The sequence below is a fragment of the Panulirus ornatus genome, chromosome 18 (genome assembly GCF_036320965.1).
Source record: "Panulirus ornatus isolate Po-2019 chromosome 18, ASM3632096v1, whole genome shotgun sequence".
NCBI lineage: Eukaryota > Metazoa > Arthropoda > Malacostraca > Decapoda > Palinuridae > Panulirus > Panulirus ornatus.
This window is the reverse complement of record NC_092241.1, coordinates 57,832,733-57,854,509: the sequence shown is the minus strand read 5'-3', so window position 1 is coordinate 57,854,509 and position 21,777 is coordinate 57,832,733. Positions and strand designations below refer to the sequence as shown.

General features: G+C 42.1%; 2 protein-coding genes and 1 long non-coding RNA gene across 4 annotated transcripts in view; 2 read left to right on the top strand and 1 right to left on the bottom strand.

Moving 5' to 3' along the window:
- Positions 1 to 6,119, top strand: part of Polr1B (RNA polymerase I subunit Rpl135) — a 242,799-nt gene extending 236,680 nt beyond the window's left edge. The window contains exon 22 of the mRNA XM_071673312.1: positions 5,663 to 6,119. Coding sequence (XP_071529413.1) covers positions 5,663 to 5,911 — 249 coding nt within the window. The 3' untranslated portion in view covers positions 5,912 to 6,119. The remainder of the gene's footprint in view (positions 1 to 5,662) is intronic.
- Positions 6,120 to 6,221: 102 nt separating this feature from the next.
- On the bottom strand, positions 6,222 to 12,080 carry LOC139755157 (cytochrome c-like). Of its 2 annotated transcripts, none has more exons than XM_071673315.1 (2): positions 12,063 to 12,080; positions 6,222 to 7,099 (listed from the first exon to the last, which is right to left on the bottom strand). In XM_071673315.1, the coding sequence occupies exon 2, from the start codon at positions 7,094 to 7,096 to the stop codon at positions 6,782 to 6,784; it is 315 nt and encodes a 104-aa protein (XP_071529416.1). In that variant the 5' UTR covers positions 7,097 to 7,099; positions 12,063 to 12,080; the 3' UTR covers positions 6,222 to 6,781. The 2 variants fall into 2 exon arrangements, with proteins under 2 accessions (XP_071529416.1, XP_071529415.1); XM_071673314.1 differs by lacking the exon at positions 12,063 to 12,080 and adding an exon at positions 11,718 to 11,872.
- A 583-nt stretch (positions 12,081 to 12,663) lies between these two features.
- LOC139755155 (uncharacterized) overlaps positions 12,664 to 21,777 on the top strand; it is a 36,212-nt gene continuing 27,098 nt past the window's right edge. The window contains exons 1-2 of the long non-coding RNA XR_011714055.1: positions 12,664 to 12,953; positions 15,970 to 16,097. This is a non-coding gene — a long non-coding RNA (uncharacterized lncRNA). The remainder of the gene's footprint in view (positions 12,954 to 15,969; positions 16,098 to 21,777) is intronic.

Genomic DNA, 21,777 nt, shown 5'->3' with positions numbered 1-21,777 from the left:
GAATCCATGCAGGGAGGAAGCACCGTGTTCCCCGTGGGGTGAGACCTACTGTACCTCCGGGCCGGCGGCGCCGGAGGTCGATGGCGAACACCATCCCCTCTCTACACACACCGCGCATGATCCCCCTCCCTCCTCCTATTTGTTGAAATACTTATCTCTACACACTCTGGTTCTGGACTGTGGGAAAGTAGAAAGAAAAAATACGCTTGCATGTTGCAGAATAATGTCGTTGGTTAATGGTAATGCTTTGTTCAGTTGTCAACTGCATTGCCGGACGTGTACCCACAGAATGCATGTTATCGTACAGGTCCACTATGGTTTGTCATGCTCTTTATTGCCCCGTGGTATGGCCTGGCTTCATGTGTTGTGCACTGCACATTAACTGATTGATATAAAGGATCTGGAAATTTAGTATAGTAGTTGTCTGTTAATCATTTTTTTTTTTTTTGGAAGAATTCCAGTCACAACTGCACGTTCTCTCTCTCTCTCTCTCTCTCTCTCTCTCTCTCTCTCTCTCTCTCTCTCTCTCTCTCTCTCTCTCTCTCTTTTAGGGAGCGGGTGGGCTGGAAATCCTACCCTCCCGTTTATAATTTTCCAAAAGAAGGAACGGAGAGGTGGGCCAAGTGAGAATATACCCGTTAAGGCTTACTCCTCTGTTCTGAACGCTACCTCGCTAATGCGGGATAAGGCGAATGTATGAGTATATATATATATATATATATATATATATATATATATATATATATATATATATATATATATATATATGTGTGTGTGTGTGTGTGTGTGTGCGTGTGTGTGTGTATAGGACATTCGTTACAAGTTCTTTATTTATGTGAGTGATGTCAGACAATGACTTAGTGTCGTGCAGCTTAGAAACACGACGGCCATGGTTCTTGACCGTCCACATCCCCCCCTGCATCCCCTGTCTGTCCTGCAGTGTGTGTGCGGAATATACTTGCCTCCTCTAGGGCTTCTGTTTCGTTCGAGTTTGTGTGATAATTGTCGGAAATACTTTCTCATGTATAGGTTCAGGATAATACCAAAATCAGGAGCTTGTATATGTGGACCTGCTTCCCTTGTGTGAGGTTCTAATCTGTCCCCGTTTAACATCGCGAGCCAAACGGACTTCTTTAGCCGATTCTAAGAGTATGATCGTAGAGGTGAGTGTTTATGAAAGTACCTCCTGATGTCTAATTTATAGTTACTGACATGCACAGACTAGCACAAGCATCCATGAAAACAATCGTAATAATGCCATTTTTTTTTTCCTTCATTACGTATAGGAACATCAGCATGACGTCAGTCGTGTGTCACGTGACTTCTGAAAGACTGGTGGGTGGGTGAAACAACATAACTGTTTACTTCTGGCGGTCGATTACCTACCTTTTCTCAGCCAGGGAATTTAACGTTGTTTTGATTTGAGAAATCTTTTTTCTGTGTCCGTTTTTCAACATGGTAAACAGCTGTTTCAGTCGTTTACCAGAAGACACGGAATGAGGGGGACTTTGGTTGACAGCCGTCAGTCGAAGGAAAGATTTTGAATCTGGCCCAGACAATATACGGTATGCTGGACAGCAATCAGACTTTACATTTTTCTGTAATTGTGTGTGTGGCTACTACAATAGTTCGGTCGTATGTCTATTCCCACACACACACACACACACATGCCGGCCCTATCTTTTTCTCTTTGACATTTATATTTTTCTGTGACATTTATAGTTTTCCTCATAGATGATCATGAATTAACGATACAAAGCTCACTAGGTAAAGCAGAATACATATAGTACATCATGTAACGTTGGAAGTAGTGAAGACTTGTTTTTACATCATGTGAGAAACGGGAGTAAGTAGGATTTAAAAAAAAAAAAAAAAAAGGACGGGGGGAGGGGAGAAGGTATTGCGAATTGGTCAACGCCATTGTACAGTTTGTGGTTAACCGTGACCTATATTGATACGGTCTGAGAGGGTAGTGTTAACCTCCTTAAATATGACGGTACTACTACCCTTGGGTGATGGTCAGTAACACTTGGGTCGCATCGTAATGCTCGGTGTTTTGAGTTCACCAGTCGTGTAGTGACGTAAGTTGGAGTTGTCATGAAGTAATCAGGTGTACAGCATAATGAACGTATTGGTGATGGGTAGACCAGGTGAGGGTCGGAAGGAGTGAAGGTCAGACGGCACAGCAGCGCACCGCACACTGACCTACCTCACAGGTCACGTGACTTGGTGAGGTGGTGTGGCGGGCGCCCGTATCCCCCCCTCCATCCCCACCATACCTCCACTACCTTGTGTAAGCAGAGGGGGGGGGGGGTGGACGGGCTAGGCTAGCGTTGCGACTTCACTTTATCATTTATGGACATAAATACTAAGTTGTTTCACTCCCTATTTAAAGTAGTGGTTGGTTTGTACCTTATGGTTATATCACGTGAAGTATAATCGTGTAGTTTCCCTAATAGACTTGATACACGAATTTATATAACTTTTGTGTGGGTTTACGTAAGTATAGAGTTTGCGGTAGACGCGGCGGGGCGTTGGTTTACTTCGGCTGAACAAAAGGCCAGCATCTATCTAACAATGGTGTGGAAGTAAGACGTTGTCAAAGTCGATCAGAGGTTACGGTGTAGTAGCATCGAACAAACCGATATAGCCCTACCCTGTTCCCAGCGCAGCCAAGGGGACGCGCCTTGCGTAAGTTTCTTGCTTACGAAAACTACCACTCCGGCCGGGGTTCGAACCCAAGACAAACACATCTGCTGCTACACGCCTCTCTAGTCCTATAAAGTAGCGGGTGTTACTGGCACAAATCAGTCTCTAGACCCTTAACAACTTCATAATGTTGTGTGTGTGAATATTTACGTATTACTGTATAACCTTACCCCCCTCCACACACACACACACACACACAGGTGCTCTTGCACTCGTAAGGCTCCGCTACACTCAGCAGCAGGGACGTTAGACTCCTTTGAAGTGAGTTTTGTAAAAATATTGTCCTCTTGTCAACTGATGATGATGATACAGCTTCGTAAAACGGGACAGCTTTAACTGGCGGTGTAACCTCAGTCGGGTGTACATATATACAAACATACATTTGTCATACTGTTATCAGGGTAAGGACAGTAAGTTCGCACATAGTTAAGCCAGTACGAATATATTAGGAAACATTAATTTTCTTATAATTTTTGGATAATGGCATTATATGCAATTTTTTCGTGTGTGTATATATATATATATATATATATATATATATATATATATATATATGTGTGTGTGTTGGAAAGGATCACAATTTTGCTCGAGATCAAGATATTCCTGAGTCCACGGGGAAAAAGAAACACGATAAGTGCACTTGGGAACTTATCGTGTTTCATTTTCCCCGTGGACTTGTAGGAATATATGTATGTGTGTGTGTGTGTGTGTGTGTGGAATTTAGTTAGAATTTTAGCTGCTTCATTTTCATTGCCAATGTACCACCAGCTGAGAAGGGAATTACCTTACAGAGTCTGGAAATGTAGACATTGTAGTGAGAATTGTAACGGATAACACTGAGAGTGTAGTAATCGATAGCCTTGCTCTGGTTGGTTTGTATAATACCGAAGAGAGAAGAAGCATACAAGATGAAAACTAGAATGGGTTTACCTGTTAGGAAAGATGATTGTGTTTTCCTGTTAGGAAAGATAATTGGGTTTCTCTGATAGGAAAGATAATTGGGTTTCTCTGATAGGAAAGATAATTGGGTTTCTCTGATAGGAAAGATGATTGGGTTTTACACATTGTTTTACAGACTGGACGTTCAGGTTGTGTGTGGTGTGTAGCATTACTTCAACATGCCTCCAAGAATCAGGGGTTCCGTTTAGGAGGTCGTTCTCTTAGGATGTGAGTTTCATGGTATATGAAGGACTGATATATTTATGTGCTTTCGGAAGTACTGTACTGGGTTCGTAATAGAGCCTATGATTATAAATTTTCTCTGTAAGAGTGATGCTAGTTCCTCTGTCTTAATGTTATATTAATGTTTCACTTGGTAGAAGATCTCGTAATAATATGGCTTATTTTTTTGATAGTCCTCGTAATAGTCCATATAATGGAAGAGCCAGTTGATTGGTGTTTCAGACGCTGTAATAGTTATTATTATTATGTTCTGCTATGAGCCTTATTTATATTTTGTGTTACAGGAGAAAGATATTTATTTATGACGGAAATCCTGCATGTATGATTCACGTTAAGGTTCAAGCCTAGCCTTGATGGCTTTAATGTATTTTGATGAATCTAGATTTTATTTGTTTAGGTTAGGTTACGAACCTAACATGATCTAGTCTAGCTAATGTAGTTAAGAAAAAAAATAGGAGGAGGGGGGGGGCCTAGGTAATCCAAATTTTTTTTGAAGTTCTGTGAACTGAAATAAATTACGTGTTTCTTGATTACTGACAGTAGCAGAATATAATATTTTTATTGTCTAATATTCCTCAAACCCCCACGTATTGCATTAACCTAACCAGTTTTTCATTCATGTCCTGTGTGAGCCTAACAAGCCTAGTAGTGTTGAAGCCAATCCAGTTCATGTGTTGCATATAACTGATTAGGGTTTCGTGTGTTGCAGGAGTCAAACTAGAGCTTAATGAGTGGCATGACCCTCACTAGAGTTTTGTGTTACATGAGCCTCTCTAGTGTTAGATGTGTACCATGATGCAGGAGCCTAACTTGTGTCATGTTATTCAAGAGCTTATCTAGTATTTCATTGTTTTATGTGTTCCAGAAGCCTAACGACTGTGTCTCGTACTACGGGAGCCTCACTAGTTTTGTGTTGTAGGGACCTAACCAGTGTTTCAGGTTATTCGAGAACCTAACCAGTTTCATGTGTTCGGCCAGGTTATTCGAGAACCTAACCAGTTTCGTGTTCGAGCCCAACCAGTGTTTCATGTACTGCAGGAGCCTAACCAGTGTGCCAAGTCCTGCAGGAGCCTCACTAATGTTTCATGTATTCCAGCACCCGAATATGTCTCATATTATGAGCCTAACTTGAGTTGCACAGTGTGTTTATAGTCTTAAGTAAATATTTTGGAAGCCTATCGGTGTTGGACATGTTGCATGAGCTTGTGTTGTATAAACCTAACCATTGTTTCACATGATGTAGGAGCCCCAGCTAGTTCCGTACTGTACACAAGCCCTAATCAATTTCATGTGTTGCAGGCTCCGTACCAGTGTATCATGTGTTGCCGGGGGTCTAACCAGTTTTTAATGTTGCAGGAATCTTAGCTAGTGTTTTTAATGAGTTTCAGGAGCTAACCCCATTTATCGTAAGCCCTACAATTGTTTCAGGTGTTGCTTGAACCAAAACAGTGTTTCACGTGTTGCGGGAGTCCTAATTAATGTTTCACGTGTTGCAGGAGCCCTAACCAGTGTTCCGAGTTGCAGGAGCCCTAACCGGTGTTTCACGTGTTGCAGGAGCCTCTAACCAGTGTTTCGTGTGTTGCAGGAGCCTCTAACCAGTGTTTCGTGTGTTGCAGGAGCCTCTAACCAGTGTTTCGTGTGTTGCAGGAGCCTCTAACCAGTGTTTCGTGTGTTGCGGGAGCCCCTAACCAGTGTTTTGCGTTTTGCAAGAACCTCTAACCAGTGTTTCGTGTGTTTCAGGAGCCTCTAACGAGTGTTTTGTGTGTTGCAGGAGTGGGTGTGCCAAGGTTGCGGAGGGATGCTGTCGCCGCTGATACGGCTTGCGGGCGGGACGCGGTTCTACGGCAAGCGGCACCCCGAGTGTGTGTTGTGCGGGCCGGAGGCCTCGGTGCGACAGATCTACATGCCCTACGCCTTCAAGTACCTGGTGGCTGAGCTGGCCAGCTTGGGCATCAGGACCCAGCTCGGCCTGGCCACCGCCGAGAGCTTAATTAACCCCAAGGAGAAGAAACCCGCATGAGAGAGGTGATTGCCTACGTCTTCCCATACATCTTGATCACTTGTTTTAAACTCCCCTTGACCACGACGCGTTATTAAAGGTTCGATGGACCTTATATAACCTTTGACCTGCTCAGATCATGATCCCGTCGTGCTGGGGGGGGGGGGGGGTCGTTGTTATCGTCCATTCATTAAAGATTTAGTCGAGGACATTTCCAGCTGTGTGATGGACGATCAAAACTGTCGTTGATTCTGAATAAACTGACAATATTTGACCTGGTTGTTTCCTTTGATAAAGGGGGTACGAGATGGTTTAAGTGATACAAGAGAAGCTAAATATATATGATTTATTTTAATGATGAGGAGGAATTAGGTAACCATCCGGATGAGTGATGATAACAGAGATGAATCAGTATGATCTATACACAAATGTTGATGAAGTTTGTAAATAGGGTGGATATGCTCGCTCCCCACACGCTCTTCACACTACCACACTTCCCCCAACATCCACAATGCTTGGTCTACAAACCCATAGGGTCAGAGGATACATTAATATCCCCCTGAACCCTGAAGGTAAGGGTTTAGACACGTAAGGGGCGGTTTAAGGGAGTGTGTAAGTGAGAGGGTCGTGGTGGTGCTCGCCTGCCGCTCCTGTAAGTGTGGCAGGTGTGCGCTGAGCCTGGGCTGATGGCCGGGTGTACAGCAGCGTGCGTCCATGGTGACTAGGCTACGTAAGTGAAAAAAAGATCCTCGAATGTTCATGTCTCGTTAGCTGCTAGAGCCGAGGTTGTTTTTTTTTTTTCACTTATTCTACGGTGATGACGGGGGGAAAGTCTTCCAGCGTCGAGTGGTGGCGAGAGATCAGGTGAAGTGGGGAGGAGGGAGGTCCTCTTCACTGGGTGGAATTTTCCAGATACGCTATCAGGTCGGCCCGTTCGTTCTTCTTCTTGAGGCCGGCAAACACCATTTTCGTGCCTGGGATGTACTTCTTGGGGTTGGTCAGGTACACGTCTAACGTTTCGGCCGTCCACGTGATGCCCTTGGCCTTGTTGGCGTCGGTGTAGGCGTACCCTGGCGCCTGACCCGTCTGGCGGCCGAACAAACCGTTCAGGTTGGGTCCCGTCTTGTGCTTGCCGCCGGCCTCCACCGTGTGACACTGCGCGCACCTCTGCACGAACACCTTCTTGCCCTTGTCAATGGAGCCCATGACCTGAGGAAGAAAAATTTAGGTCAAGGAAAACGGTTATAAACCCGATCTTTCATTATCGTGGGTGAGGAGTGGGTGTGTGGGTGGTGAGTCCGTTGTTTTCCGATGGCGCGGTTAACTGGTGGGAGATTCCACTGGGATATTGCTGAAACTACTGGGTGAATTTGGGAGAGGGTGAGAAGAAAGTTTTAAGTTGATATGATTAACAGTAAGGTTGTCAAGTTTAGCAGGGAAGGTAGACAGTTGCGTCAGAGTTGGAATTTGACTGGAGATAACCTGGAGGGAATGGAGTGTTATAGGTACTAACCTGGAGGGAGTGGAGTGTTATAGGTACTTGGGAGTGGATATGGCAGCAAATGGAATCATGGAAGCGGAAGCAAGACATAGATAGGGTTGATGAGGGGTCCAAGGCTATTTATGATGCATTCAGGAGTGTATTAGAGATCACAGTCTGGGTCAACAAATAAATATCTTTCATGGTATAGCAGTCCCGAAGGTGATGCATGGATGGGAAGAGGGTGGATGTGCTGGAAATGGAAGACATGTGGTATGAGGAGGTGTAAGTAAGGATAGGGTAAAGTGTGGCATTAACAAGAGCATACTATAGTGTGTGGTGAAAGGGTTTGGTCGTGAGGAAAGGCTGACGAATGGAGCTGGCTGTAGAGAGAACAGTAGATGGCAGGATGACGTGAAAGATGTTTTGAGTGCAATGAAGTGGAACTAAGCCAGGAGAAAATATCCCACGCCTACAAATAAGTAACACCAGGAAAGATGAAATAGTTTCCATAGCCTATTACTATGTATATCAACTGACTGTTATATTTCTCTCTTGTGTGTCCCCTGATGATGTGATTATTACACGAAAGTGCACTTGGGAACTTTTCGTGTTTCATTTTCCACGTGGGCTCATAGGAATATCTTGATCACGCGCAAAATTGTGAGCCTTTCCAATATATATATATATATATATATATATATATATATATATATATATATATATATATATATATATATATATATATATGCTTGATAAAACAATTTCCTTTAGGAAAAGAGAAATTGGAGTTATCAGCAATACGGCGACCAAAAGCTTGCCAATTCAGACTGCTTGCTTCCCGTGCCTGGCCGGGAGGTTGGTGTACATAGGGAAAGGTTTGATTTACACGTTTAGCTTTTTCATGAAAGATGCGTCAGACCATTATTAAACCCCTTCACTCTTGCTTACAACTGTTTTATGTCTTTTAAAGAAACATGATGGAGAAATGTTCCTGCGTGAGGCGCCCTACCATACACACCAGTGTCGTCATGGCGGCCGCTATATATACACACACACACACATCTGCCGGCACCAGCCTCCATGTCTGCACTCACCGCCGTCTTCATGTCTACCAAACACTTCCCTGACGTAAAAGTCAAGATTCTATTTGTGATTTTTTTATTTTTTTCTCTGGAATCGTTAATAGCAAAATAATTTTCTCCGATATTCACACTGTGGTTTTGAACAGTATATATAAGAGAAAAATTGGACATGGTAGAAGTTGTTGGTCACTACCGTGGGTTATGTAAACTCAGTCGCTACCGCTTGATACATTGTTTGTAGGTGCAGATGCTACGGAATGTATGTGACAGCGGTAATGTTGAATTATGATAATGTATCAGAATATAAACCCTGTTGATTTTAATTTTCGAGTATCAGCCGATGAGGTTCGACTGACGCATATGCCCATCTTGCTCTGGTCGATATTCATTGTTCACCATACATATATAGGAATACTTCAGGCAGGCAGGAGTCATCACTTAAACATTCAGATGGTAGCGTAACGTGTTATTTCATCCTAATGTAACTTAATAACGGTCACTTGATAGGTTTGAGTCAATTTTGTCTTCGATAACTGGTCAGCATTTGTCTGCTGTGTACCGTACGAAGAATTTTGCAGTATTCTAAGCTTTGTGGTACAATATGAAATATACACCCTTATTTTCAAACATAAAACTCGGTATCAGTGCTGTCAAGTATAGAGCCAACTCAGTCAAGTAAAGGAAAACAACAGAAAAATGGCCCGCGTTAATGTTTAGTATTTACCAGGTTTGCTGTTAAGATTTGCCAGATAAAAGTCTGATAATTTGAATTTTTTTTTTTTTTGTCGCTGTCTCCCGCGTTTGCGAGGTAGCGCAAGGAAACAGACGAAAGAAATGGCCCAACCCACCCCCATACACATGTATATACATACGTCCACACACGCAAATATACATACCTACACAGCTTTCCATGGTTTACCCCAGACGCTTCACATGCCTTGATTTCAATCCACTGACAGCACGTCAACCCCGGTATACCACATCGCTCCAGTTCACTCTATTCCTTACCCTCCTTTCACCCTCCTGCATGTTCAGGCCCCGATCACACAAAATCTTTTTCACTCCATCTTTCCACCTCCAATTTGGTCTCCCTCTTCTCCTCGTTCCCTCCACCTCCGACACATATATCCTCTTGGTCAATCTTTCCTCACTCATTCTCTCCATGTGATCAAACCATTTCAAAACACCCTCTTCTGCTCTCTCAACCACGCTCTTTTTATTTCCACACATCTCTCTTACCCTTACGTTACTTACTCGATCAAACCACCTCACACCACACATTGTCCTCAAACATCTCATTTCCAGCACATCCATCCTCCTGCGCACAACTCTATCCATAGTCCACGCCTTGCAACCATACAACATTGTTGGAACCACTATTCCTTCAAACATACCCATTTTTGCTTTCCGAGATAATGTTCTCGACTTCCACACATTCTTCAAGGCTCCCAGAATTTTCGCCCCCTCCCCCACCCTATGATCCACTTCTGCTTCCATGGTTCCATCCGCTGCCAGATCCACTCCCAGATATCTAAAACACTTCACTTCCTCCAGTTTTTCTCCATTCAAACTCACCTCCCAATTGACTTGACCCTCAACCCTACTGTACCTAATAACCTTGCTCTTATTCACATTTACTCTTAACTTTCTTCTTTCACCCACTTTACCAAACTCAGTCACCAGCTTCTGCAGTTTCTCACATGAATCAGCCACCAGCGCTGTATCATCAGCGAACAACAACTGACTCACTTCCCAAGCTCTCTCATCCCCAACAGACTTCATACTTGCCCCTCTTTCCAAAACTCTTGCATTCACCTCCCTAACCACCCCATCCATAAACAATGGGTATGTTTGAAGGAATAGTGGTTCCAACAATGTTGTATGGTTGCGAGGCGTGGGCTATGGATAGAGTTGTGCGCAGGAGGATGGATGTGCTGGAAATGAGATGTTTGAGGACAATGTGTGGTGTGAGGTGGTTTGATCGAGTAAGTAACGTAAGGGTGAGAGAGATGTGTGGAAATAAAAAGAGCGTGGTTGAGAGAGCAGAAGAGGGTGTTTTGAAATGGTTCGGGCACATGGAGAGAATGAGTGAGGAAAGATTGACCAAGAGGATATATGTGTCGGAGGTGGAGGGAACGAGGAGAAGAGGGAGACCAAATTGGAGGTGGAAAGATGGAGTGAAAAAGATTTTGTGTGATCGGGGCCTGAACATGCAGGAGGGTGAAAGGAGGGCAAGGAATAGAGTGAATTGGAGCGATGTGGTATACCGGGGTTGACGTGCTGTTTGTGGATTGAATCAAGGCATGTGAAGCGTCTGGGGTAAACCATGGAAAGCTGTGTAAGTATGTATATTTGCGTGTGTGGACGTATGTATATACATGTGTATGGGGGTGGGTTGGGCCATTTCTTTCGTCTGTTTCCTTGCGCTACCTCGCAAACGCGGGAGACAGCGACAAAGCAAAAAAAAAAAAAGGAAAAATATATATATATATATATATATATATATATATATATATATATATATATATATATATATATACTGTAGTTATTGTACGATTCTGTACTCTATGGATTTCTTGCAGGTAACCACGAAATATTTTAATACATTGTTTCCAAAATAAAGTAACCATGAAGATGATGTTTAAGGTTGTGTCGTAATTTCTAGTAATGAGCGGTAGTGTTGGGGATACTGGAATATTTATTGAGATTTGTTATGATTTAATAGTTCCAACAATGTTTGAAGTATTTTAAACCGAGTAAGACTTCTATTAGCAGTGTCGAAGTCTCATATTCAGCAGCGTTCAAGAGCTTTGCTAACGTTTATATATCCCCGTGTGTTATGATGAAGACAAGCGAGTCAACGAAGGATTTATAATAAATCCTGCAACTTGATTTATGCTGTATGAGTCGTTCACCCCGTCACCCGTGCTCTGAGGTTAATGTAGTACTCTCTGCCTCACATATTTGGCTCTTCGTTTTGAGATCCACAGCGGATTTCTAATTTTTCCACCTGGAGTATCTTCACTCTTATTTTTCTTCCATTTAAGCCATTACAACTCGTCCAGCCATTCTTGCGGCAAGGTGGGTATTTATGGTTTGCGTCAACGTAAGAAAGCATCACTTTTTTTTTTCAGTCTTGGTCACCTGGTCTAATAAGATCAAATAATGAAACCACCACAATTAGCAGTTTTGCAAAACTTCCAATTACTACTCTCTCTACACCGATAAGGTCACTATGATAACACTACTGAACAATACGTACTAAATTACTTGTTCCTGGTTGGGATGTGGGCACAGCTACTCCTTGGATAGGTCTGGTGGCGGGGTCGCTACCTCCGGTTGTATATATAAAGGGGCACTGCTACCCCCCCCCCCCCCGGTCGTTGGGGAATGAGTTGGGGGGGGGGGGGGTTCTTATAGCACGTGCCAGTTATTTTATTCTGAAAATAACGACAGTGAAGCAATACCTGGGCAATTACTCAAGGGTAGTTTGTTAAAACGTAATCCTGCAGGATTGAATGGTTTCGACGAAAAATTTCACTGGTGTATAAGAAGACACAAGGAGTTTCGTAAGCTGGGGTTGGCGACGATATTTTCGTTGACTTACACAAGTGTTGCTCCTAGCAGGACCTCGACCTCCACGCCGATGTCGGTCCTGTATTGCAAGGAATCCTTGAGGGCAGCTTGAGGTGCAACTCCCAGCGTACGTTGGTACGGAATGGGTAGATGTAAGGTACAGAAGAGCAGTGGTCATGCAGAAGTACAAGGTTGGTGTGGGTGCCTGATGTGTTGCACATTGCCACGTCTTGCCTGACGTCAGAATGTGACACATCAGCCTCATTCATCGGCTATGGCTATAGTTCACTGCTACTTAACAGCAAGGAACTCTCCAGGTAACATTATGTGGCTAGAAACTACACAGCCAAACAATCTATTTTGACGTATTTTCCTTTTTCCGTGTGTGTGTGTGTGTGTGTTATGAAGGGTACATGTCTATAATCAGAGAACGTTTTACAAACTGCAGTGGTTTGGCACGGCAACATTAAGTACTACTGAACCGTTTAACATATATACATAATTGAAAATCATGTTGAAGTTTGATAGAGTATTCGGGATGTGTATATTGAGGTTCATGGCAGCTGTCTTGGGTAAACAAAGTAGCCTCGTATCCCAGATGTTACCATAATGTACTTGATGAACCGATTGGCCAGCAAGAGGTAAATAAAGAGGCGATTTAGCCAGAATCCGCACCAGCGTCGGACGTATATAGTGAGTACATAACATGGCGACCATTAAGACGTTGCAGGTTCTTACCTCACTCAGGTGGTAACCCAGAGCAGCGTATGTGTGCAGGGTATCAGAAATAGCGTTGAGCTCGACCTCCCCCACAGTACCCGGCCGGCATGACGGTGTGGTTGGCGACGATTGTCGGTCCACCGGCCATATAAACCGTCAGTGTGGGCCCTGGCTACTGCACGGCTACTGCCGTCACCTTCAGGTAAGTTCTCTATGAACGTAATATCATGTTCGTTCTTATATTACCTCTATGCTCCCGCCTTCATCTTTTCTCCGCCATATTGATTATCTGCACATTATCTATACTTATAGTCACTTTATCACGAATACTTTGCATTCACCCTTAGACTTGCAGGTTTCCAGACACTTTTTCACGTTTATATATACTTACAATTCATCCAGGAATGAAAGCATTCACGATACTGTGGCTACTATGATGTGAATAGACAGTGAGAAAACTAAGGCAGAGGACACTTCAGAGGAAAATGCCGGAGCAGTGATTTGTGACACCAACGCGATGAAAGCATTTTCTTTTTGAATGGAGAAGTTGGACTTGTTGAATTGAGTGTGAAATGAAAATGTTTCTCTTCAGCACACTAGGCATATGTTGAGGATGTGTGTAGTCTTACATCTGTACAGTATTGGGAGAGTTCATCTCAAACTTTTTTTTATTACTAAAATTATATTATTAGGCAGAACTAGTGGTTATCACTCATCGTAGGACTACATCAAGTGAGTAAAGTCTTGTGAGTTCCTTGTTATATGCGGAAGATAGGGATTGTGTGTGTCTGTGAACGATGCGTGTAACCCTTGAAGTATGTGAGGAAGAAGGAAAAGTTAGTGGCAACTTGGGCCAGAGCTAGACACCCGATAGCCATTAATGATGGCTTAATGTGCCACTCTCAGAACACCCAGGATGTAGAGTATTATACCATTTTGGACAGTTAAGCTAATTTTGTTGGTGTTTGATATGGTTGAAATTGTTTCACGATGGTTTCTGATGTCTTTATGAATGATTCTGACCTTCATTTCTATCGCAGATCTCTACTTATTGTGATTTTCTCCTGCAAAAACACTGGTTCCCACTGGATATAAAGGGAGGATATCTCAGAAGGTAGAGTGATTTACGGTCGATATTAAGGTTAGCTTTCTCATGAAAGATGCGTCAGAACATTATTATCCCTGGGGATAGGGGAGAAAGAATACTTCCCACGTATTCCCTGCGTGTCGTAGAAGGCGACTAAAAGGGAAGGGAGCGGGGGGCTGGAAATCCTCCCCTCTCAGTTTTTTTTTTTTTAATTTTCTAAAAGAAGGAACAGAGAAGGGGGCCACGTGAGGATATTCTCTCAAAGGCCCAGTCCTCTGTTCTAAACGCTACCTTGCTTATGCTGGAAATGGCAAATAGTATTAAAAAAAAAAAAAAAATAAGGTTAGCATCTAGCAAAACACATCACAAACCATCGAAAAGACATGATTTCAACATGCAAACATTGTGATTTTACCTGCGATAATACGTCCGTGGTCGGTGGTGTGCTTGTGAGGCTGCATGTAGTACATGTCTGTTCACCACTGTGCAATTAGCGGCTGGGCTGATGTGAATGGAACGGAGGAAAAGATGTTGCTTCATTTATTACCACTTTTTTCTCTGTGATTTTGGTGACTTGTGTGAAGGCATTGCTTGACGTGTTGAGGAAGTTCGGTCAGAATGTATGTTGTCTGTTCAAAATGCCTAAATAGCCTAGTGTGGGTGTCCTTTCAAAATGCCTAACTAGCCTAGTGAGAGAAAGTCCGTTCAAAATGCCTAACTAACCTTGTCGAGGAGGTCCAGTCAAGAAAAAAAAGGCATAAGTAGGTTAGTGTGATGATCCATTCAAATTGCCTCATTAGCTAAGTTTGAGGATGCCAATTCAAAATGCCTAACAAGCCAAGTATGTTAGAGCCATGTAAAATGCCTAACTTGCCAAGTTTGGGGATGTCCATTCAAAATATCTAATAAGCTAAGTATTGAAGTTTTGGTCAAATTTTAAACGGGAGCGTGTTGCAGAGAGGGACGAGTAATGCAGTCTGTGGTGGATGAAAGGGCCTGGGAAGTAAGTCAGCTGTTCGCTGATGTTACAGCACTGGTGGCTGATTCGAGAGAGAAACTGCTGAAGTTGGTGGCTGAGTCTGGAAGAGTTTGTGAAAGAAGGAAGTTGAGAAAAAATGTGAATAAAAGCAAGGTTATTAGATTCAGCAGGGCAGAGGTATAGCTTTGTTGGGGTGTGAGTTTGAAGGAGAAAAATTGTAGGAAGTGAAGTGTTAATCTAGGTACCTTGGAGTGGACATGGCGGCGAAGGAACCGTTGAAGCGGAAGTGAGTCACACGATGAGCGAGGGGGCAAAGTTTGTGGGAACACCGAAGACTATGTGTGCGAGGTCGTTGTCCGGGAGAGGAATAATGGGTATGTTTGAAGGAATAGTGATTCTAACAATGTTATACCGTTGCGAGGCGTGGGCTGTAGATGGGTTGTGCGGAGGAGGGTGGATGTGTTGGAAATGAGATGTTTAAGGACTATGTGGTGTGCGGTGGTTTGATCGAGTAAGTAATGAAAGGGTAAGAGAGATGTGTGGTAATCAAAAGAATGTGGTTGATAGAGCAGAAGAGTGTATTGAAATGGTTTGGACATGTGGAGAGAATGAGGAGATTATTATAATTATTATTATAATTATTATTATTATTATTATTATTATTATTATTATTATTATTATTATAGGGCATGGGAAGTGAGTTAGTTGTTTGCTGATGATACAAGATTGGTGACAGATTCGAATGAGAAACTGTAGCAGAATCCTCACTTCATCGTGGAGAGGTATATGCACAGTCACTATTGGAAAGAGGTGATTGTGCATATATATATATATATATATATATATATATATATATATATATATATATATATATATATATATATATATATATATGTGTGTGTGTGTGTGTGTGCGTGTGTGTGTGTGAAGCACTTTACATAAATGACCGGAAGTGCGGATGAGGACAAAATGTGAAATTTGTGTGAGCACTTTATCATAGGAGAGATCTGGTACTCAGTGTACAGGTGTTCTTCACCTGAAATGCATAACATATTTGGATGTTTGTGGGAACGCCTAGTACTTAAAAGGAGTCAATATATGTAATATTTGTTTGAGCACGTTTCCTAAATTTTCATAAATACACCCTTGCAGGATGGCAGAAATGGTTTAGGTTTTACAATAATGAGTGGATATGTGTGTGGCAACACTGTACTTAAACGAGAGTGCAGCAGATAATAGGATAAAATCTAACATTCTGATCATCACCCTATCATCCGAAGGTATGTGGTATGTGTTTGTTGGAACACGGGGTTTCTCTCCCTCCTTGCATGACGCCATTATAGGGAGTTAGAGGTTGTACAACATACGGTGTGTGTGGCAACGCTGTGACGTCAGCTCACACCGCCCTCCGTACACCACACGTGTATCCTCCACCACCGCCTTTGCGTTCTAGAAGGTTCGTTGCCCAGACCTTTACGGTACATAGTACACGGTAGACGACTACACATAGAATATGTATAGTGTGACAGTAATCATAGGTCGTCAGTTAACCTCCTGAGCATGTATGGTGAATGACAGTAGCCTCGCCTTTGACTTGACCCTCATTGGTCAGTTATAACCTAAGGGTCGTACCATTATGCTCTAGGGTTGTAAGGTTGTGCTCAAAAGGGGTAAAGAAAAAAGACTACCACTTAAAAGTATCCCTGTTCGTTACTAACTTGTTACGTAGATGAAGTGTGTCGGGAAATAATCAGGGAGAGTATTCAGTTACCCCCAATTTCTCAGGCGTCATTATCTATGTTATTTCGTAAGAGTGAGGGATAGATCAAGGCATCACCCTTACCTACCTACCAGTCTGCTTTAATCTGAACAAGTTTGTGTAAGCTGCCTGACCAGGAGGGCCCGCCGCTGACCGGGTGTTGCGTCAGTCTCGTGCGTCACGTGACTTCGCGGTACGCAAGTGATGCAACCACCGGCCGCCGGGCTCTCCTACGCTTTATACTCACCATAGTCTCTCTCTCTCTCTCTCTCTCTCTCTCTCTCTCTCTCTCTCTAGCAGTATTTGTGATGAACGCTACGCGCAAGCCCAGCTTGATGCCAAGATTATTTGGTAGTTTTCAGTAGGTTTGGTGTTCCGACATCGCTTCGACCACTTGAGCACGACGGTGAGGCCTTTGGTGTACGACGGTACGACCTTTTGATCAAGCACGAGGCGTCGATGCTATCCTTGAGCACGTTGATATGACCTTTCGGTATCATGGTTTGGCCTTTGTTCTCACCCTTGAAGGTCAAATCAAAAGTCGAACATGAAAAAACCTCTTTTAGTTAGCGGAATCTGAACTTAATACAGTTGTGATGTAATAACATTAACGGCTACTTTCAGTTATTGCTCAGCTGGACCCAATTGGTAGTCAAGAGTCGACAGTTTTAAGCTAGTTTACTCCCCAAGGGCCTGGGTCTGGGTGAGTCAACACTAGGAAATGTTTGGAGGCAGCCATTACCCGGCACCTTCCAGCAAGACACATGTAGTACATCGAGCTAGTGGTCTTTCTTAATAAGCTAAGCTTGTTGTAGTGGTAAGCTTTCTTAAGCTAAGCTTGCCGTAGTGGTAAGCTGTCTTTCCACGATCAGTATTGCTTGCCGCCAAACATTAAATATAATTTAACTAAAATATTTTGAACTTTAATAGATTTTGTTTGTATTGCATAATATATATCATAAAACTTAACCAGTGATGAAATGGTATTCATATACCTTCACACGACTGTAACTTGTAGAACCCTAAATGATAAACCATCTGGTCTACTCCTGCAGACCACCACAGGTGGGCTCGTGTACCAGCGGCCGGGAACAGTTAAGGTTACGTAAAGCGACGGTACGTACATCCGAGCCTTGGGTATGGTGGCAAGCATGATCTCGCCCCGAAGTTAAGCGATCAAGTCATCATACTCGAAGGTCGTACCACAAGGTGTTAACCTTCGCTCTGATGTTACCGTAGAGGATTCGTGCAAGACTTGAGACAGTGGATGGAAGTCATTACGATAAAAGTCGAGGCTAAATTGATAAGGTAATCGGGAGGAACAGAATGCTGATTTAGAACCAGAGTCCAACCTGGTCAAGGTGATGGACGTTTTAAACCAACTGATTGATCATAAAATATTGATAAATTACCCTATAATAATTAAGAAATCGTGGGAGATGCTAGAGGAGATAAATGAGAGCCAAATAGAGTAGAGAAGAACCAATGAAACATGTTGAAGATGAAGATAGATATGAAGTAAGATATAAGGTGTGTTGTATTACAGCCGTATGAACATACTACTTCACTCGTGTATTGGATTTTTTAATACCTTTTTTTTCAAGTTTTTCTTAATTAGATAATTTCCAGCCATGATATTAAATGATACATAGTTAAATTGACGTATCTTTATGTTTATATAAGTTCAAGGCTGCGCGGCAGCAAGTAGCGGTGGAAAAGATTGGTTCCTGTGGAGTGAGAAGTTCGTCGAGGGGATTGTACTCCTTTTCGTCAGCTGACAAACATTCAGCCTCGACGAAGGTGACCTTCCAACCCCACGTGGTATATCCTTGTGCAGGAGGAGTCCGGTAACGTAAGGCAATGGTTACCCAGCAACATTGATGTTTGTAGGCTGGCGGCGGTAGAGTGTTCCACTGTGCTTGTATTCCAGATACTTTATAGTAAAAACTGCTTTACTATCCTGTCCTCTTCTGCATAGATTAAGAATTTAGGTTACTGTACTTCAGCAGATAACCTCGTCGTAGACCATCATGTGTGTTAAACTGTTTTATTATTTATTGTACGTATCTATGAGACAGATAGCCAGTCGCGTGTTACAAGACATCCAGACGAGAAGTATTAACTCTGTTGTAATTGTGCGGAAATATCTTGTTATTGACGTGGGGAAGGGAGGCAGTCTGGTCAGTGTTTGCGTGTAAACAACTCCATTCAGTTCTATCTTCATTATATCCTTGGCCTTGAGAATGAAGCTAGATGATCTGAGATCTTTTAAGTTTGAAGATAAGTTTTAATTTATATTGGGCCACTCACCATTATACCGTCGTGCCCAAGGGTCGTGCTATCGTGCTCAAGTGCCGTCAGTGAATGTGATTTCCGTTGTCCTTTAAATTTGCTGCTAACCCTGTACTCTAGTTTGTATAATCCGAAATGTATTATTATATAATGGAAAGACATTGTTGATCTTTATATATATATTTCATACTTGTTCGCCGCTCCTCGTGCCAGTAACAGATGAAGGAATCATTTGCTCATATAATTTTTTTTTTTTCTGCCACGTGTGATGCCTCGAAACCCGGCGTCTCCTTATTCACAACAGACCACACCGACCCCTCCGTGGTGTCTCCCGGCTGCTTCATATGTCCTGATTTATTCCACTGACGGCAAACCGAATCGCTCCAGCTCTATCCCGTGCACGCCTTTCATCCTACTGCAACATTATTATTTATTTTTTATTTTCGCCGTGTAGATTTTGACCAATTTAGTTACCAAGGTATTTTCTTTAACGAATCGTCTTTAATAGGTTTTTTCCAATTGAAATATTCAACGCAATCATAATGCCTCTCGTTTGGAAACATGACTGCAATTCATTATCAGTTAAATCTTAGGACAACAGAAAAAGATCAAGTGAAACTTTGACCACTCCTGGTTATTAGAAATTTTAAGTGAACTTTTAATGAAAGTCATATATTTTGAGGTTATTTGATATCCAGCTGACCTTGTTTCATGTTAGATTAGCCTATTAAAGTTGTGCGTGTGGAATTACTCTTAACCTTGTATATGTATAAAAACCCTAGCCTAGGCCAGATATGTGCGTCACAACTATATCAGACCAGTGATAATGTTTATCAACAGTTGTTATAGTCTTTGATATGTGACAGGTATTACCACTTGATGTAAACACGTTATATTTGTATGTGCAGAGGTATAGAGATTGGGTGATATATAAGATGATATATGTCCACATATTTATGTAGTCAAATTGTATGTATATGATGATTTTTTTTTTTTTTAATTTTCCAAAAGAAGGGACAGAGGAGGGGGCCCTTTGAGGATATTCCCTCAAAGGTCCAGTCCTTTGTTCTTAACGCAACCTCGCTAATGCGGGAAATGGCGAATAGTATGAAAGAAAGAAATGATGATTAGAATTATCTTAACCCCAGTTGTAGGTGTCCAGGTTATTTCGATCGATTGTTACACACGATGACGTTGAGGGACTTAACTAACACCCAGGTAGTCGATAGGCTTGAAGCGTATATAACGAACCAAACTACTGGCTGATTGATAACAGTTCTGGTGAAATATGATCTTAGGCTGAGATAGTATACTTATCATTACAGAAGGAATCCTTCGGAATTATTCTCTTTAGGAAGACTGCGAATTAAATGGTAAGATATAACGGAATATTGACAGTTGGTATACCATTCATTTTCCGTAGCTCATATGTGATTATTACTGTTTTGGCGTTCCTGCCCCAGTGCAAATGCTATGGAGGACATTTAGATATATGAAGTTATGTACTCCAGTGCAAGTGCTATAGGGGGGATATCACAGATATATGAAATAATATAATTATTGTTAGTGAATTGTTTAATAAGACTGTGCTGTGCACTTAGGATTAACGTCGAACATAAGTGAGTTTGGACAGCAGGTTTAGAGCAAAGTCTAAGAACAATGTTACTTTAATGTTGGGATTATCAACGGCTTCAGGAAATAGCGGGAAATGTTAGTTAGTACGGCCATTGGTTATTGAAGGTTAGTTGATAGGTTCGGTAAGTGGTCAAGTTAGTAAGATACGTAGATGGTCAGTTTGTTACGTAAATGGTCATCAGTTTAGGTTTGTTAGGAAGTTAGGTATATGGTTATTCAAGGTTATGGTTGGCAAGTTTAGTGGTCATATTAGGTTAACTGGTAAGTTAGGTTAAATGGATATAGTAGGTTCGTTTGCTTGATTTTAGATTAGTTGGTAAATAATTTGATTGGTAATTTAGGTAAACTGATATTTTAGGTTGTTTGGTTTCAAGGTTTACTTACACTTAATATCTTGTTTTTCCATGTGTGTATCTTAACTACACCCACGCGGTTAAGTCACCTTCCTGTATCTTATCCAAACGGCTGTCTGCGAACAGTTCAAATCAGGTGCTTCTGATAGCGCAAATATGTTCATGTATTGTAGTATACATTATTAGTGCGGTCTATTTTTACACTCCTGGCGTTAATTTAAATTCTATTTTTTTTGTAAGGGTTTAAACTTGTTTGTTTAGGCCCAATAATGTACGTTTAAATCCCCAGTGGAATTAGTTTATGTTGGAGTCAACTGTATCTTCTCTGATATGTGTTAGGAAGTCTTTTTTACATGGACCTCGTCTCTGATCGCTGCCAATTAACCTTCCCTGACAAAGCCAGAATGTGTCGCTTCACGTGACTGCTTTGTCATACCTAGTTTCTTCTCTAACACTTGCCTGATATTCTTTTCCTGTTCTTGTAAGATGGAAGTCATTCCAAACTTGAAGGCAAATCTCATGACTAAAGTGGCCCCACAGATGTACAAAACATTACTCGCTTTCCTGCAGTTAATTGTCGACAACCAACATTCTGGTGAGGATGCAAGATTAAAATTTGTATAATTATACAATTAGCTTCCTATATGTCCATCCATACATAAGAGGAACTAGCCCCATAATTTGCATTTTCACTTCCCCTTGAGCAGTGAACGTAATCTCCCTGAAAGCATTTAAGATAAACAATCCCAGAATAATTCATTTATGGCCCAAGGGTTAGAACCCTCCTAACGCCTGAGAATATAAAGTCCTCTAGTCTGATAAAATAATCTTCCACAATTATCATCCTGAACTTAAGTTCTTTCAGTAAATCAGTTCTAAATTGCACCCTCTCTAACCTTTACTACTTTCGGTCGTCTTCCT